The sequence below is a fragment of the Fusarium oxysporum genome, chromosome 9 (assembly GCF_000149955.1).
Source record: "Fusarium oxysporum f. sp. lycopersici 4287 chromosome 9, whole genome shotgun sequence".
NCBI lineage: Eukaryota > Fungi > Ascomycota > Sordariomycetes > Hypocreales > Nectriaceae > Fusarium > Fusarium oxysporum.
In genome coordinates this window covers 3266488-3282895 of record NC_030994.1, presented here as the reverse complement: position 1 = coordinate 3282895, position 16408 = coordinate 3266488, and the positions used below count along the sequence as shown (strand labels likewise).

At 49.9% G+C, this 16408-nt stretch overlaps 7 protein-coding genes across 8 annotated transcripts; 5 read left to right on the top strand and 2 right to left on the bottom strand.

Moving 5' to 3' along the window:
* The first annotated feature begins 225 nt into the window (after nt 1–225).
* On the top strand, nt 226–2512 carry FOXG_13057 (D-lactate dehydrogenase (cytochrome)). Its single transcript, XM_018393001.1, has 6 exons — nt 226–707; nt 763–1589; nt 1650–1879; nt 1931–2142; nt 2192–2265; nt 2325–2512. Exons 1-6 carry the CDS (start codon nt 384–386, stop codon nt 2359–2361), a joined length of 1704 nt encoding a protein of 567 aa, XP_018251632.1. The 5' UTR covers nt 226–383; the 3' UTR covers nt 2362–2512.
* Nucleotides 2513–2686: 174 nt separating this feature from the next.
* FOXG_20843 (uncharacterized protein) lies at nt 2687–6178 on the top strand. The gene is made up of 4 exons (XM_018401155.1): nt 2687–4039; nt 4103–4530; nt 4577–4851; nt 4915–6178. Exons 1-4 carry the CDS (start codon nt 2874–2876, stop codon nt 5284–5286), a joined length of 2241 nt encoding a protein of 746 aa, XP_018251631.1. The 5' UTR covers nt 2687–2873; the 3' UTR covers nt 5287–6178.
* Nucleotides 4995–6974, bottom strand: FOXG_13056 (uncharacterized protein). The gene is made up of 2 exons (XM_018393000.1): nt 6262–6974; nt 4995–6170 (listed from the first exon to the last, which is right to left on the bottom strand). The coding sequence occupies exons 1-2, from the start codon at nt 6835–6837 to the stop codon at nt 5316–5318; spliced, it is 1431 nt and encodes a 476-aa protein (XP_018251630.1). The 5' UTR covers nt 6838–6974; the 3' UTR covers nt 4995–5315.
* Nucleotides 6975–7315: 341 nt separating this feature from the next.
* Nucleotides 7316–9344, top strand: FOXG_13055 (uncharacterized protein). Its single transcript, XM_018392999.1, has one exon. It carries the CDS (start codon nt 7523–7525, stop codon nt 9188–9190), a length of 1668 nt encoding a protein of 555 aa, XP_018251629.1. The 5' UTR covers nt 7316–7522; the 3' UTR covers nt 9191–9344.
* Nucleotides 9345–10046: 702 nt separating this feature from the next.
* On the top strand, nt 10047–11088 carry FOXG_13054 (2-haloacid dehalogenase). Its single transcript, XM_018392998.1, has one exon. The coding sequence runs from the start codon at nt 10297–10299 to the stop codon at nt 11017–11019; it is 723 nt and encodes a 240-aa protein (XP_018251628.1). The 5' UTR covers nt 10047–10296; the 3' UTR covers nt 11020–11088.
* On the bottom strand, nt 10099–13784 carry FOXG_13053 (uncharacterized protein). 2 transcript variants are annotated; one of them, XM_018392996.1, is made up of 7 exons: nt 13668–13784; nt 13471–13605; nt 13162–13424; nt 13019–13107; nt 12337–12956; nt 12107–12277; nt 10099–12040 (listed from the first exon to the last, which is right to left on the bottom strand). In XM_018392996.1, the coding sequence occupies exons 1-7, from the start codon at nt 13694–13696 to the stop codon at nt 11080–11082; spliced, it is 2268 nt and encodes a 755-aa protein (XP_018251626.1). In that variant the 5' UTR covers nt 13697–13784; the 3' UTR covers nt 10099–11079. The 2 variants fall into 2 exon arrangements, with proteins under 2 accessions (XP_018251626.1, XP_018251627.1); XM_018392997.1 differs by having other exon boundaries at nt 13195–13424.
* A 521-nt stretch (nt 13785–14305) lies between these two features.
* FOXG_13052 (uncharacterized protein) lies at nt 14306–16103 on the top strand. Its single transcript, XM_018392995.1, has 2 exons — nt 14306–15374; nt 15450–16103. Exons 1-2 carry the CDS (start codon nt 14487–14489, stop codon nt 15906–15908), a joined length of 1347 nt encoding a protein of 448 aa, XP_018251625.1. The 5' UTR covers nt 14306–14486; the 3' UTR covers nt 15909–16103.
* The last annotated feature ends 305 nt before the right edge of the window (nt 16104–16408 follow it).

The window sequence follows — 16408 nt, the reverse complement described above, 5'->3', positions numbered from 1 at the left end:
GCAGCTGGCAGTGCATTACCCCACACAGCCATAAACCCACAAGACGAGTCGAATCAGACCAATCCAACGGTGGAATGCCGCAGCGCTTACGGTCCGAAGACTCCATAAATATCCGAGCCGGTCGGATATCGAACCGGCTAGTCTACTCTGGGAATATCCGAGACCGCGGCTTGCCAGTGGCCTCGGCCCCAATTTCCCCAACTCAATCATCTCCGAGTTTAAGCACAGAAGTGAAACTCGTAATCACTTGTGTATTCCTCTTAGTGGCACGCGAAAAAAGGACCTTCTGACTTATCGTATGAGGGTTTCTCCATCACTATTAAATACTTCAAGATTAACATTACACTTCCCAGACCGCATTTACTCATTAATCATAGACTAAAATGGTGATCATATCGACCATTTCTTCAAGCTTGTCTCGGCCGTCCTTGCTAGCTCTGTCAAGGCAATGCACCGCTATCCGTCAACCTCTTTCGTCAGCAAGATATTTTTCTTCCAATGTGCGGTCTAGTCGGCAGGGACATAATCCTCTAGGGTACTTCCTGCTAGGACTCGGAGTCGCAGTGAGCGGCTTGGTCCTCGCACCGTCCATAGGCATTGATTTATTCCGGATACCAGCAGAAGACACTACTCCTAGGTGGAGGGAAAGTGACAGATCACCCATTCCGGCTGTAATGTCATATGCGGATAGGGCAACTATGTTAAAGGTACGCTGATATAGAGATTTCAAATGCATCTAAATACGGGTTGCTGACCACTTAGGCTGTCGATGAGATACGTCAACTACTTGGGAAAGACATCGTGAGCGTAGACTCGGATGACCTCGAAGAACATGGCTACTCAGAGTGGTCCACATCAAATACTGATGTACGACCAGTGGCAATTGTCCGACCACAGACGACTGAACAAGTCTCGAGTATTGCACGTATCTGCACCAAGTACAAAGTCCCGATGATTCCATACGGGGCTGGATCCAGCGTTGAAGGCAATTTTAGCTCCCCTCATTCCGGAGTATGTCTCGACCTGTCTGGCATGGATAGAATCGTGGCGTTTCACCCTGAGGATATGGATATCGTGGTCCAGGCTGGTGTCAATTGGACGAATATGAATGAAGAGATCAAGGATACTGGACTCTTCTTGCCGCTTGATCCTAGCCCTACTGCATTGATCGGTGGCATGATAGCTACTAACTGCAGTGGTACCAATGCTATGAGATATGGAACTATGAAGGATTATGTTATTAACCTTACAGTAGTGCTCTCAGATGGATCGGTTATCAAAACTCGCCACCGACCTCGGAAAACTTCAGCTGGCTATAATCTCACAGCTCTCTTTACTGGATCTGAGGGGACATTAGGTATAATCACTGAAGCGACGCTGAAGCTAGCCATAATTCCGGAGAAGTTTTCTGTCGCAACAGCTACCTTCTCGACAGTCAAAGAGGCGGCGGATGCGGCCTTTGAGATGATGCGACGTGGAGTGCCTCTCGCTGCCCTGGAAATGATGGATGATGTGCAGATGAAGGTCATTAACCAGAGCGGCGGAGCAGGTGGAAGAGTATGGGATGAATATCCTACCCTTTTCCTAAAGTAAGTAGCACGCGGCTGCTGTTTATCACTGAAAGAGTCCGAATGCTCACCAATATGCAGATTCTCAGGCTCTCAGAACGCAGTTCAAGACAGCATCAACTTGACTAATGAGATCGCAAAGTTCAGCAGCTGTCGTTCTTTCGAATTTGCCAAAACGGAGGATGAGATGCAATCGCTTTGGTCTGCCAGAAAACAAGCTTTGTGGGCAAACCTTGCCGTCCGACCAGAGGGTACCCAGATTTGGTCCACAGATGTTGCTGTACCTCTGTCTCGAATGGCCGAGCTAATCGGTAAGAGCATGGTTCCTCTGACATTGGCATGGACTTACACAATAGTCACAGAAATCTCGAAGCAAAGGGCCAGCCAACTTGGACTCTTCAACAGTGTTATGGGACATGTTGGTGATGGCAACTTCCATCAGGTTGTTATGTACAACCCAGATGATAAGCAGGAACGTCAAGCTGTGTCTGATTGTGTGGATGGGATGATGGCGAGAGCACTGGAGATGGAGGGCACAGTATCAGGAGAGCATGGGATCGGATTGGGCAAGAAGGTAAGTATTTTACTGCCTGACTGTCTTGGGTTCAGCTAACAAAGGAAAGCATTGCCTACAGAAAGAGCTCGGTCCTGCAACTATCGGCATTATGAAAGCTATCAAAGACACCCTTGATCCCCAGTGAGTACATGATGACATCCGCTTAACGTATCGTGAATATATGCTAAGGCTCTTGTCAGTTGGCTATTGAATCCGGGTAAGGTATTCGATCCATGAAGAAGGATGATTCTTGCGAGAGATTCCAAAGTCTGTATTTACTTGACCGTGGACCTAAGTGTTGAGGGATGGAGTTTAAACGTTATAGTCAGGATAAATAGATATAAGTATCCAAGAAATATGTATGCACTTTACAAATAAAACTAAGCAAATTACTATAACCATCTTTTCGCTCGTCCTGGGCCCAAATGCATACTGCGGGTAAGAAGCCCACCGTACTCTGGAGTGAAAGTCTGCCCTAATCAGGCTAGTCCGGGCAAGCTGCAGGGAACATCACAAGGGGAAGTGCGGGGTTTGAGTTGATCCAACCTGTTCTGGACAAGCCCTTCCCCGGATATCCAGAATAGCCGGATCCAAGAATTGTGTCGGCATTGGAGATGCTTCCAACATCGTTCACACGTACCCTCTTCCAGTAGCCAAACTCCGAAGCATACGGCCAACTTCTCCAAACTGCAGTCTGGCAGGCATTGTCGTGCGGGAAGCGGGTATAACAATGCTCGGATAACTCCAACATGACGGATCACAACGGTAACGACGGCTGGCAGGGTCCGCAGCTTGACTTCGTCCCCATCAACCAAGCAGACTCACCTACTGAATCTAAGAGACGCCGCGCGTACTTATCTTGCGAGCGTTGCCGTAGGCGCAAGACCCGCTGCGAGCCGACATCAGACCGGAGGCAGCCGTGTAAGCGATGCTCAACAGACAATCAGCCTTGTGAGTTCAGAGCGTCGCGACGCACCAAGAGAAAGCTGTCGCTTCCAGCTGAAACCCCTGAGCCAGTGTCGCGTGACAATCATACGGAGACCGATATCGAAATTCCAACTTCAACACCACTTGCGCCTCGAGATGTTCCAGTTCGTCCTCCCAATAAGGAGGGACATGTGCATGACGGACTCGTCGCCGACTGCTCCCAGAGTCCAAGGACCCCAACTGCACTAGACGCAAGGGAACGACTTATCTCTACACATATACACAATGCATCAGATGCCCTAGACCTTCTGACATTCGCCGCGAGCGGTAATCACGCCTACAATAGCCCGTCTGCCACGCCTGGCCTCCAAAGCCAAGCTTCATCTATTGCCCCTCCGACTGTTATCTCAGATCCATCCCTCAATCTGGATAGAGCATGGAAAAGCTTTTCCCTCGTCAGAAAAGGGATTGTATCGAAGCAGGAAGTGATGGACTACCTAGGTTTCTTCTTCGATCAATTATGGCCGCTAAAGCCAGTCGTACCGTCTTACTACCGCGATATGAGCACTTATGGACAACTTGTTGCTGAGGAGCCTCTTTTGGTAGTCTGTCTCGTCACGCTCTCCTCGAGGTACTTTCCACTGCCTGGAGATCATGGCGAAATCAGGTCCGAGCGAATACACTGGCAAACGTGGAGGATCCTCCAGCGATCCCTGCAGTCCGTCATGTGGGGGTCTACCACGACGCGCTCTCTTGGAGCGATAGCGGCGATGCTGCTTCTGATAGATTGGCATGTGAAGGCTATTAACAACCCGACTGACTTTACAGAAGGAGAAGATGAAGCTCATGGCTATGCCAATGGTGATGGCTTCAAGCTTTCGCCCAATAACACAGACTCACTCACTGGACAGCGACGGTATGGGATGGTATCATTAATGGAAAAGCTGAATATTGTATCTCCAGCATATCGGAGCAATAAGATGTCATGGTAAGCATTTCGCATGCCTTGTTGACTCTATCTCAATAGAGTGCACTCATGACTGTGGAATAGGAGTCTTCTTTCCAACGCTATTGCTTTAGCCCACGAGGGCTGCTGCTTCCAGCACGAATCGCTTGGTTCCAGAGTCGCTTCCTCCAATCTGGACTCTATTAAAAAAGAATGGAATGGTCTCCTCTGTGTGTTCATATACCTCGCAGACGAAGGCCTTGCGACTCGACTAGGTCTAGAGCCACTATTGCCAGAGAAGTCGAGACAAGTAGTCAAAGACCGCTTCGCAACGACATTCGCCGAGTCTCTACTGGACAGTCATCTCTGGGAAGGCTATTTCGAACTCTCTATAGAGACTCGAAAGGGAAGAGAATTTTTGCACTCATTGAAAGCCCGCGGTGGATCATTTTCCGACCTAGACCTCGTCCCTCATTTGGAACGCCTGCGAAGAGCCCTGCAGCGTTGGAGACGGCAGTACTACCATCAAGATGGTACGTTCAAGAAACGAGAAAACATACCTCAGCTTACAATTCTCAGATTTCAATTCGTTATTAAATGCATGTCTTCTGATGGAGTTTTACTATATAAGCTTATTTTGCTTTGCTCCAGCAGCACAGGCCATACAAGTTGGATCCAGAGCCCTGCGGCCAGAAAGGCTTCAAGCCTTGTCTGAGTTTGAGGATCAGGCAACACAGGCCGGCCACGCACTTTTATCTATAGTTGTGGATTTCCTGAAGCCTTCGGGGCTGATCAAATATCTACCAGTTCGATGCTGGCTCTTCATCGTTGCTGCGAGTCTTCATCTGCTCAAGGTACATTGCACATTCCAAGCAGAACCATATCCCCATAGATGTCTGACAGGCATTATACACTAGGCAACCCTTGCACAAACCAAGAACATAAATCGGGCACATCCAAATATCTATCTTCTACGTCGCGTTATCAATGCAGTCCACAGTGGCTCCCCTGATGATTCGCATATGGCAATCCGATATGCCAAGTTCCTGGGCATTATGCTACAGATAGCTCTACCAGCCGCGTCGGGCAGCCCTGATAGAGCATCAGGAGAAGAAACACGGGAAGACAGTGATGATGCTGAACTTCAGCTGAAAGACGGCTTCGAGGACGCTGCCTATGCTTGCACATTTAACAATATGGCAGTTGAGGGAGTTAGTGACTGGAATGCTTTTCTTGACTTGGACTTGGCTCCAGATCTTTTCATGTGGTGGGAGTCTATGTATAGTTGACATGCGTTCTATCGTTTTCAGTTCTTATGCTATGGCTTTGTAGTACTAAAATTACCAGTGCCTATAATATCACCATCCTCCTCCTTACCACTCTGTGCCCGGTCAATGCGGAACTGGCTTGTCTGGAACAAGCGAGGGAGTTTCGTCTCCTCAAATTGAGTCCCTTGGGATACCATCCGAGCCAGCTCTTTGGCTGCCAACCAGATGACAGGCATGCCGTGTCCATTAAACCCAGCAACGATGAATTGCCCATCCTTGCTGGGAACTTTACCAATGTGTGGATTTGAGTCATATGAGTAACCCATGACGCCGGTCCAGATATTGCTCACTTTGGCACCAGTATCTTCCCAGCCCCGGTAGGTTCGCTGCATGTAGTCTTCGTAGTAGTCCTTTGCAGAGTCGATAAGGACACTGTCGTCCACGTTGTCATACCACTGTTCCTTGAAAGGCCGGAAAACAGATGCAGCACCACCTACGATGATGCTACCATCGTGTCGAGGGATAAAGTACGAGAGTGTGTTATCCTTGGTGCGCGTGATGTATGAGTTGTTTAATAGCGGCGCCGTGGTTCCCTCTGGGACGGTGATACGACAGCAAATGCCCTTACAGGGGATGATGTTTTTGCTGTATTCCGGGAGAAGCGCTGAGACATAGGCATTGTTAGCGTGGATGACCTTGCCTGCTCGTATCTTGCCACGAGGCGTTTCGACGATGAACGAGCCGTCACCCGAGGGGTCTGGCGTCACGGAGGTGGCAGGTGTATGTGCCTGGACGTTGACGCCTGCGGTGAGGAGTTGTCTTGTGAGGTGCATCAAGAATTTGAAGGGCCACATGGTCCCGGCCGTGAAGCTTGCGCATGCAACAGCGCCTTTGACACCGCAGATCTGTTATATAGATGGTTTAGTCAGTAGATATCTTCATCAACGCATGTGGTCCCCACACAAAACAATCTGGGCTGGTATTCGGGCCACTTACGCCTTCTACTTTGTCGCCTGTATAAAACACAACATCATCCATATACTCAAAGTTGTGAGACACCATTGACTGGTAGACGGCCTCTGCTTTCTTGGCCGAGTCCTCGTTGCACCAGACATCAATGGATCGGGTAAGAGTGAAGTCGCAATCGATCTTCTCTTCATCAATGATCTTCTTGATGGCGCGCAGGTTGGCAATCTCAAACTCGGCAATCTCAGCGCCAGCGCGCTCGCCGGCTCGATCTATGTAGGTGGGAATATGGCCGTAGAGGTCTGGCCTACAGTGTCCGCCGTTGCGGCCAGTGGCGCCAGAGCAGATACCCCTGGCCTCGAGGATGCAGATAGACGTGGCGCCGGCATCGCGGACGAGGTGGTGCGCTGTGCTGAGTCCTGCGAATCCAGCGCCGATGATGACGATGTCGCTGTAGTCAAGTAGCTGCTCTGAAGAGCGGTGGTCGCGGAGCTCAGTCACATCCTGTGGCTGCTGTTGTTGCCAGAAGCATGGCGCTGGGTCCGGCACGGGCATGCACTTGGGCGTACCGGCGGTGCGAGGTGTGTTACCGTTTGAGATGGCCATGATTGCGCTGTGATGTGATAAAAGTTTGCTTACAGAATCAAGATCAGTATCTCAGGTATGTTATGTATGGAGGTTATCTGGAGGCATACACTGTTTCAGTTTAGCTGAACTCTATTTAGAGGATTGTACTATCGAATTCGCTCGGGTTTGTCAGCTTTCGTTGGGGAATGGTTGTATACGGCTAGATAGACCGGACTCGGGGTCCACCGGGACGGCATTACCCAATTTGGGTAAATGGTTCCGGCCCCGGTTGACAATGCCGCTAACGCTATATCGCTCACCACGGTGGGAGTACCATAGCATACAGGATTACAGGGCCCTACACTTTCAAGGAGTCAAAGACAGCCAATCTGACCTCAACGCGCTCTCATATCTCCATAGCCGGTCGACCCCGGGTCTGATCTGCAGCTATCACCCTAGCCAGAACTTCCCCAGACCGACTAGGATCCTAGGCCTACCTTACTGATAAGCCGTGGCCAATTGTGGCAGACATAAAAACGTTTCGTAATACGGGGAAACAAATGGTCAAGATCCTCCATTCATCTCGTTTCTCAGAAGAAACAGAAGAAACCATCTTGGCTTGGCTTGACTCGGTTTTCTTTTTTCTGCTTTGCTTGCTTGCTCACTTGCTTGCTTGTGCAGCAGTCTCTAATACAACTCCTTTTCCTGTCTTGGCAGAAGCCAAATGTCAACTCACGACGCTTCGCCCCAACTTCTCAAAGTCGACGCTATGCCTTCGGAAAAGGAACTCTGTGGTCCTGCAACTGACACGCGGCGGGACAGCGATGTCGAGAATATAGCTGGAACGGTCGTGGAGTCTAACGAGCTCAGGCAGGGTCTACATCAACGACACATTCAGATGATTGCCCTGGCAGGCACAATCGGCACTGGTCTGTTCCTGAGCTCTGGGCGAGCCATTGCCTATGCTGGTCCACTCGGTGCGTTCCTGGCGTACCTGATCATTGGCTTGGCTGTTTCGAGTGTCGTCTGCGGCGTTGGCGAGATGGGTGCTCTGGCGCCTCTCAGTGGTGGTGTCATTCGCTACGCCGAGCTCTTCTGCGACCCTGCTCTTGCATTTGCCAACGGATGGAATCAAGTTTACTCATACATGGTCTCCATCCCCGCCGAAATCGTCGCGGCGGCCGTCATCATCGAATACTGGGTCACCATCAACAGCGCCATCTGGATCACCGTGCTCGGCATCCCCATGATTGTCAGTTCACTACTGGCCGTGCGCATCTACGGCGAGCTCGAGTTTGGCTTCTCCATAATCAAGATCATGCTCATTGTTGGCGTCAACATCATGGCTCTGGTCATTACCTGTGGTGGCGGTCCAAAAGGTGAGGCCATCGGCTTCGAGTACTGGAAAAGCCCCTACGGGCCCATGGTTCAGTACCTCGGCATCGCTGGGTCTCTTGGCCGGTTCTTAGGCTTCTGGAAGACGCTGAACAATGCGCTTTACGCCTACTCGGGCATAGAGAACATCACGCTGGCGGCTGCTGAGACGAGGAACCCTCGTCAGTCTATCCCCATGGCTGCCCGACGTATCTTGATCCGCATCGCCCTCTTCTACGTCGTGACCATCTTCATGATTGGCTTGGTCGTCCCGTCTACGGACAAGAAGCTAGTACCATGGACGGGAGACGCTTCCATGTCGCCGTTTGTCATTGCTGCCCAAAACGCAGGCATCAAGGTTGTGCCGTCCATCGTCAACGCTGTCGTGCTCACTTCGGCCTGGTCAGCGGGTAACTCCAACATGCTTGGCGGTTCCAGAATCCTATACGGAATGGCATCTCAAGGCCAAGCCCCGTCCATTTTCCTGCGTATTAACAGATTCGGTATCCCCTATGTCGCTGTTTCCCTCTATGGCCTGTTCATGGCCCTGGGATACATGACCCTGTCCGACTCGGCTAGCACAGTCTTCACCTGGCTGCAGGATCTCGTCTCCATCTCTACCCTGGTCAACTGGATTACCATCTGCATTGTCTATTTGCGATTCGTCCACGCCTGCAATAGGCAAGGAATCAATCGCCAGAAGGAACTCCCTTGGGCCGCTCCTTTCCAGCCCTATACGACCTACGCCTCTCTTGTCTTGTTTGTTCTGCTTTTCTTCACTGGCGGCTTCACGACCTTTATCCATGGGCAATGGGAGATAGAGTCGTTCATTTCAAATTACTTCAATTTGCCCTTCACTCTTATCATGTATTTCGGCTATAAGCTCTGGTTCAAGACCAAGGTCATTCCATTGGAAGACGTTGAACTTCGTCATTTGATCGATCGTTATGAGAATGAGCCAAGGGTGGAGCCAAAGCCTCGGCGCGGGCTGGCAAGACTGAACTTTCTGTGGTCGTGAACGTTGGGGGGTAGCGGGAGAAGCTTTGTGAGATTTTTTGCTGTATTGGCTTTACACACGTGGAGCTCTTATATGCTCGAAGGAGGTGATCGCTTTGACGTAGTGTAGTTATTGTTTATTTATTATTAGTGTCTATGACCTACCCTGTACCTCATATGCTGCAATCTAAGATTCCCTATGTGCGACTTTGAGTGTCAGTGTAATGTGCATAAGATTTGCGAATTCCATTCTCTTGACAATAATGGGGATACGGTTAGGTATGACATAGCAGAGAAACAATTGCTCCAGACTCGCATCGATGCGCGCAACCATGGCGCAGAATGGTCAGTCGGTCATCTAAGATAAGTCTGCACTTTGCGGGGAAAGTGGGACATGTGGGAAATGCCGAGAGTGTGTTGCAGATTCTCGTGGACCAGCGAGCCGGCCTGCTGGCTAGCTTAGGTTTTCAGCAAGTCACTACAGGCCTCTAGTGTCTGACCCAACTATGCCTCATTAGGGTCAGATCTTCAGAGAGGCATTATGGAACTTCTTTTATCCATCTCAGTTGATTCGCTCAAAGTTTATTAGTCTAAAGGATAGACATGCAATAAGACACGCGTACTCCGTAGATAACTTCTGGGGAAAGGATAACCAGACCGGAACAGCGGCATCCGCGTGCTCTTATCGGCTGGGTATCTCATGTCAAGATACCGCTAAACTTTTTTAGTGCCGCTAGCATATCTCCGATCCGGAGCCAGGAGAGTCAAGATCCAAAAGTGGAATCCCTGATAATGATGACTGATAGCCAGAGAATGGAGTAGCCAATCATGTCTGACCGGACCGGTCCTACTCCATCAGGCTAGATCAAGATGAAATGGCGATAACCGGTGCAGTGGAGTACAGAGTATCAGTGTCACAGTCATCATTGGATAAAAGAGACCATTTCACGTTGTTGTTGATGCTGTAACTCGTCTCTTCTTGAGATAATTGTCTACAGCGTAACCTCAGGTCATTGCGCCTTTTCTATCCGCATCTTATCTTGTTTCACCAAACTTTCTTTCCCCCCTCTTGCCCCGCTCTCTTCTATTCTCTAGGATTGCAACCAAGGTTGGCATCAAGCCCCCATCATGGCCAATCAAAAGCATGTGGTCTTCGACGTCGTCGGCACCTGCGTGTCATTCAATGCCTTCTACAACGGCATTGACCGTGTCATTGGCGAGAAGCTAGCCGCCAAGCACATCACAGCCAATGCATTCGGCTACACTTGGATGACGGCAGCCGAGCTGGAGTTCACCTTTCTCTCCGTCTCTGAGCGCCATCGTCCCTACAAGGAAGTCTTGCGCACCTTGTTCTACCGCACGCTGTTCATGGTTGGCGTTGCGGCACCACGGGAACTCGTCACAGACGCAGAAAGGGATGCTTGTGTCCAGGCATATTCGGACCTCGAGTTGCGACCGGGAGCAAAAGAGTGTTTTGCAATATTAAGAGACGCCGGCTTCACAGTGTGGTGTTTGACAACAGGCGATACCAAGCGTGTGGGCGGATACTTTGAGCGCGCTGGCGTTGACATGCCGCTGGAGAACCTCATCAGCTGCGATGGACAGGGCGTGGCCAAGCCAGCGTTGGCTGCATACAAGCCAACCCTAGCCCGATTCGCACCGGATGATATCAAGTGGTTTGCTGCTGCTCACATGTGGGACGTGTCTGCTGCAGTCAAGGTTGGCTTCCGGGGCGCTTATTGCACCATATATGAACAGGATCCCTGCACTGAGATCTTCGACGCCCAGATGGAGGTTATGGCTGACACACTACCAGAGATGGCAAAGGGGATTGTACAAGCATCGCTTTAGTTCTTGTCTGTTTTGCATAAGCTCGATCAACCTTATTTTAATATAAATCGCTTGCAGTGCCTAGTTTCCTCCATGAGGTCCTGTAATGAATCGTCCAAGTATTTCGGTCTCGGACTGGGTAAGCCATCCATCAGACGGAGAGAGATTTTCAGTACCAAAGACGGGTAGTTGAAGCAGAGGATCAGCCGTGGGGTCATAAGCACTGAAAAAGTCCATGCTGGACAGGGCCTGGAAGTCTACGGGCCAGCCAGACACGGAGTCTATTTCCGCTTGACCACCTGAGGCATTCGGAACCGCTGGTGTAGTGGCGTCGAGCGCATTCTTGCCTGCCAAGTTGGCTACCCAGCTGCGGAATGCTTCGTATGCCGAATCGGAATATGCTTGGTTATGGCTGCCCACGTCGTTCGGTCGCGCTCCAGCGTGCAGACGAGCGAGAGCACGCTCAAGCGACTCGATCAAGGAAATTTCAGACCGTGCCGACTCCCCAGCAGCAGACATTTCCCGTATCATATCCAATCCCTCACATAACGACTTGCGAAATTGGTCAGAGAGATTGCGGATCGAGTAGGCAATCAGCACCAGCAACGATGCTCGACACGCACTATATTCGGAATACGAGGCCCGAGCGAGACCCATCCCGCTTGATCGTAGCTGCTGACAAATATCAAGGGCTTCTGTTGCCGCTTTGATGCAGTCGCTTATCAGCTCTTCTCGGCTACTCACAAGTTTCGAGGCACTTCTTTCGTTGGTCCCAGGGCTGTTTTCGGGGACGGACGGGCTTGTCGCAGAGTCTTTTGTTTCTTTCTTCAGTAGAAACGGTCTCCCGACAAACATGCGCACTAGGCAGTAATCGAGTCTTAGGTGCATTGCCGAACGTGACTGTGTCATTGTTGGTTGCTCATTCGCGTCGATTTTATCCGGAGGGAGAGATTGCCACCATGTGGTCAAACCGTCCTTTTTGGACACAAGCCGCGATACAATTGTGACTATCTCTCGCTTTCGACAATTGCGCAAGATGTTGCTGTATGAGTGTTATTCATAGCGAACTGTGTTTTATCTCATGCGTCGAGCTTGGGTCTCAACTTACATTTCGTGATACATGTCTTCGAGAAAGTCCATCAGCTGTACAGAAGCTCTAGTGTAAGAAGCTCTTTTGCGCCAATCATCTGATTGTAAACCGTCCTGATGTATGGGTAGACTGGCATCGATATTTGACCGAGACACCGAGATAGGCCGGCCATGGAAAATAGATATCTTTCTTCTCTCCAGTCAGCGGAGCCCATGTTCCATTTGCAGTCTGGGGAAGCCATAGCTTACCTTTCCAGCACGTAGGTCGTCCACCAAACGCGATTTCGAGTTTCGATAACGCTTGCGTTAAAGGCGCTGTTGCTGCATTTTCGATGCATGCCATTCTGTATCCCCAGCCTAGTGGCCAGGTTAACGTAGATAAACCCCAGGCCAGAAGCGTCAATCGGCAGGGAATAGTATCCAAACAACAGGCATGCCTGCACACTTTCTAGGGACGAGATCTCAATGATTTCGGGGAGCAGCCGAATTGCTTGTTGATAAAACATGGCGCCTATCTCTTCCTCCAAGAGGCCTGACGTCGAGGTGTTTTCAGAACCGTTGGTGTGTTCAAGATGAGCGTATTGCGTTCCAATGGCAAGGACTGTCAGGAGGATGCTGACCGTCACTTCACTACCAGCTTGGGACAGACCTTGAGGGCCCTTATATAGCAGATCTAATTTCTCAAAGACCCAGCTCTCTTCAATAAAGAAGAGATAGCTCTCTGCGAACTTGAAAAAGACTGTCACCAGGAAGTTTGATATGTTGGCAGGGGGGAACGATGATATGGCTTCCGACAAGTGATTATGCCCAGGACGTAGATGATGCGCACGTGGAAAAGCATCCGAGTCATCATTTTGACTATTGCCCTCCTACACATAATTAGTTAATGGGGTATGAATGAGAAGCATTGCCTGTTGGCAGTATAACATACTCGGCGGCTCTCCGGCTCTTGTATCTGGCTCTCGATTAGGTTTTTGATACGCATGGAGAAGTTCCAATACGAGAATTCCCCTGAGAAATCTGTGATGGTTTAGTACCCGTGCTCAGTACAAGTGAAGTATGAGGTCAACGAACGCGCCGTCGTATCTCCAACTGGTTGCATCGTACACGCCTCATCATCGATCTCCAACGCTTCCAAATTGTCCCCCAGCCCTTCCAAGTCCCTCGGACCATCTGAGGCCGGATTTAGACTCTGATGCTCGGCGTCGAGTCTGTCTGCTATATTGGAGAGGTTCTCGGTGTCAAGCGGGACTCCTGGCATGGTGCGCCGTAATATCCGTTCCATGTGTCTTGAACGTTCAATCAGCTGGCTCGTATCTGGTCTCCGACGGCTTTCTCTTCGAGGTGTCAGACATGCTCTCGACAGTCGTTGAAGCTACTCACCTCGGAACGTAGGCACGAAACTCACGAGGTTTTGGGGTCGGATCGGTGTATCTACATTGTCGTTGGAGATGGGAACACCTGCGGCACGGGAAGCCGCTTTCACATTTCTCTTTCAATCGACGACATTCATCGCACCTATCGCATCCGACATTAGACGAATTCGGTATATCCCTCCCTGGCTTGTCTAGGAATCTTACGCTCGGGAGACGCGTCTTCGATGCTCCATAACCACTAGGTCTGTAATTGACGGTTACGTATTGAATCAAGTAGGGAGCTCAATATGAGATAAGGGGGGTTCGACGAGTATGAATGCATGTTCCCCAATGTTGGCCGGGGGCTAATCACCTACGTGACTTTCCTGCACCCCGCTTTTCCAGCAGCTATCCCAGAATAGTTAGTCAGTGCGCAGTGTCTTATCTTGAGTAAGATAGGCTTGAAGAAGAGAGTAAGTAAATTGACAGTTAAAGCTTATGACGTCTCAACGATATATATCAGGCTGACACAATTCAATTTCCAATCAGCCAAGCGAAGACGATGGCAGCTAACGATCCCCAACTCCATCCTTGTGAGATCACCCTTGGAGTCGTTTCATGGCTTGGAAGAGACAAGATGCTCCCTCTATCTCGCGAAAGGGAAGGAGTAAGTAGTTTTAAAAATAAATGTATCTATAATGCAAAAGATTGAAATAGATACTTATTTACCTAGTTCCACTTGCCCATGTGCCATGCTTGTCATGGTGGGTCTTGAGCTCTTAATGCTACCTACCCCTCGCAACCTGTGTCTTGGTGGCGGGTTTGCTTTGTGGGGTCAGCTCAGCAGACCATTTCTAAATACCCTGGATCTGCCAAAATAGAGGTTCTCGTATGTGGGATAAAGAGGAGAGGCTTCACTTGCTTGCTTTCCTACAAGTATTGTCTGTTGTATCGTAGGACCAGCTGCCACAACATCTTCTTCCGATTAAACTTCGGGTTTACGTTATATGAAAATTTTCACTTTTGCTTGTTATTAACGAAATCATGCTTTCCCCTAGCCCAAAACCTCATCCCGTTATAATCGTTGGGGCAGGTCCGGTTGGTCTAATTACGGCGGTAAACTTGGCAAAACTCAATGTGCCAGTACTGGTTCTAGAGAGAAACCATCAAGTTGACCAGTCTCCCCGCGCGGCTGTTTACCAGCCTTGTGCACAGGCGGAGCTGCTCGAGTCTGGCACACTCGACGATGTCCGGAAGGAGTCTGTTCTCAATGATGTCATGACTTTCTGGAAGAACAAGGAAAGGGTCGCTTCTATCGCGAAGACTCAAGATGCTGATGTATTCCCTGCCGGACTCAATTGCCCGCAACCCAAGCTAGCCAAAATCTTGGTCGACCATCTCCTCAATAAATACAAGGCTGAGATCAAGTTCTGCCAGAAGGTCATTCAAATCGACTCCGACGCTGGACAAGATACAGTCGAAGTCGTGGCTTTAGACACTAATACAAACCTCGAGATCAGATACACGTGCAACTGGCTGGTAGGGGCCGACGGCGCTGGGTCAGCCGTCCGCAGACTCTCCGACATCACATTTGACGGCTTCTCTTGGCCCAAGGAAGACTTCGTCGCAACCAACGTACGCTTTGATTTCATGAAGCATGGGTTTTCGACCGCCAACTTTATCATGGACCCTGTGCACTGGTCCGTCGTATGCATTCTAGACGACGCTGGCCTTTGGCGTTGTGCCTTTGGTGTTAAGGCGGGAATGACAAACGATGAGATTCGGGCCGAGATCGATGAGCACTACAAGCACATCTTTCCAGTCTGGCCCGTCGAATACGAGCTCGTGGAGCTAAACAAGTACAAGCCGCATCAGAGATGTGCCTCGACATTTAGGAAAGGAAGAGTTTTGCTGGCGGGAGATGCAGCTCATGTGCGTACTGATTCTCAGAGACCCTTGTAACCATATTCCGCGAGATCATCTGAAGTACTGACTCATAACCTGTAGAGCAACAACCCTATTGGAGGACTAGGCTTGACTACAGGCCTCTTGGACGCGGGACCCCTCGGTCGCGCTCTTGGTGCCGTGATAAACGGTCGAGCACCAGAAGGCCTCCTTGACTACTGGGCAAATGCGCGTCGCGGCAAGTGGCTCACTTTCACGAATGCCTTCTCCATTGAGAATAAGAGAATGATCCAGATGGCCGGATACAGTGAAGACCCTCTTGGTATATGGGCCGATGACGAAGTCGCCAAAGAACATAACATGGAGAAGTGGGTAAGGACGGCAACTCCGGGAAAGAAACAGGAGGACACTCAGTTCTATGAGTCGCTCGCAGACCTTCATAACCAGGATATGTTCCATGTGAGGCAATGGAGCATTACTCTTGATCCTCGGTGGATGGAGGAATACGAGGATCCAGAGGTCGTAAAGTACAGAATTTCCCTTCGGCCAGATAGACTTTAAGTGTACGTATACTGGTCCCATCTGGACACCAATCGGGGCCTGCGCGACTCGGAGTCACCGGAATTAGGTTACGAGCTTCTAAATACTGGCAAAGTGAAAGTAGCTCTCATATAACAAGGATCCGCCTTTTCTTCTCTGAGTAATGCGGAGTGAGACGAACAACAACTAATACAGTGATTCTTATGATCATTTGAAGGACGAGATTGCCTTTGAATATACAAAGATGCGTGCTACAGTGAGGTTAGAAAAGGAATCAGAATGAGGTCGTCTGCATGGCGGCATGTTTGGTCCTATGAAAACTTGTAATGGCTTTGCAGAGTATGGGTTAATGGGATGCAAGCTCACCACAACACTTGATACCTATTGATTGGTGTCTCCCAGTACTTGGAACTTACTCCTGGGACACATTTTTCGGGTTTCCGACCCAGACTCCTCTCCAATTGGGGGCGCCTTATCAGCTTGGGTTCTCACTGTTGATGGCATAGAATTTGTCTCATTAC

Bases quoted from the DNA above. Each gene is read 5' to 3' on its own strand.
- FOXG_13057 (XM_018393001.1), top strand. From the start codon at position 384: ATGGTGATCATATCGACCATTTCTTCAAGCTTGTCTCGGCCGTCCTTG. The intron at 2,143-2,191 runs GTAAGTATTTTA...AACAAAGGAAAG, and splicing joins GGATCGGATTGGGCAAGAAG to CATTGCCTACAGAAAGAGCT. The intron at 2,266-2,324 runs GTGAGTACATGA...GGCTCTTGTCAG, and splicing joins AAAGACACCCTTGATCCCCA to TTGGCTATTGAATCCGGGTA.
- FOXG_13056 (XM_018393000.1), bottom strand. From the start codon at position 6,837: ATGGCCATCTCAAACGGTAACACACCTCGCACCGCCGGTACGCCCAAG. The intron at 6,171-6,261 runs GTAAGTGGCCCG...TCTATATAACAG, and splicing joins CAGGCGACAAAGTAGAAGGC to ATCTGCGGTGTCAAAGGCGC.
- FOXG_13052 (XM_018392995.1), top strand. From the start codon at position 14,487: ATGCTTTCCCCTAGCCCAAAACCTCATCCCGTTATAATCGTTGGGGCA. The intron at 15,375-15,449 runs GTGCGTACTGAT...CATAACCTGTAG, and splicing joins TGGCGGGAGATGCAGCTCAT to AGCAACAACCCTATTGGAGG.
- FOXG_13053 (XM_018392996.1), bottom strand. From the start codon at position 13,696: ATGGAGCATCGAAGACGCGTCTCCCGAGC. The intron at 13,606-13,667 runs GTAAGATTCCTA...CGGATGCGATAG, and splicing joins CGAAGACGCGTCTCCCGAGC to GTGCGATGAATGTCGTCGAT. The intron at 13,108-13,161 runs GTTCGTTGACCT...AAACCATCACAG, and splicing joins AGTTGGAGATACGACGGCGC to ATTTCTCAGGGGAATTCTCG.
- FOXG_13055 (XM_018392999.1), top strand. From the start codon at position 7,523: ATGTCAACTCACGACGCTTCGCCCCAACTTCTCAAAGTCGACGCTATG.
- FOXG_20843 (XM_018401155.1), top strand. From the start codon at position 2,874: ATGACGGATCACAACGGTAACGACGGCTGGCAGGGTCCGCAGCTTGAC. The intron at 4,040-4,102 runs GTAAGCATTTCG...ACTGTGGAATAG, and splicing joins CGGAGCAATAAGATGTCATG to GAGTCTTCTTTCCAACGCTA. The intron at 4,531-4,576 runs GTACGTTCAAGA...TACAATTCTCAG, and splicing joins GCAGTACTACCATCAAGATG to ATTTCAATTCGTTATTAAAT.
- FOXG_13054 (XM_018392998.1), top strand. From the start codon at position 10,297: ATGGCCAATCAAAAGCATGTGGTCTTCGACGTCGTCGGCACCTGCGTG.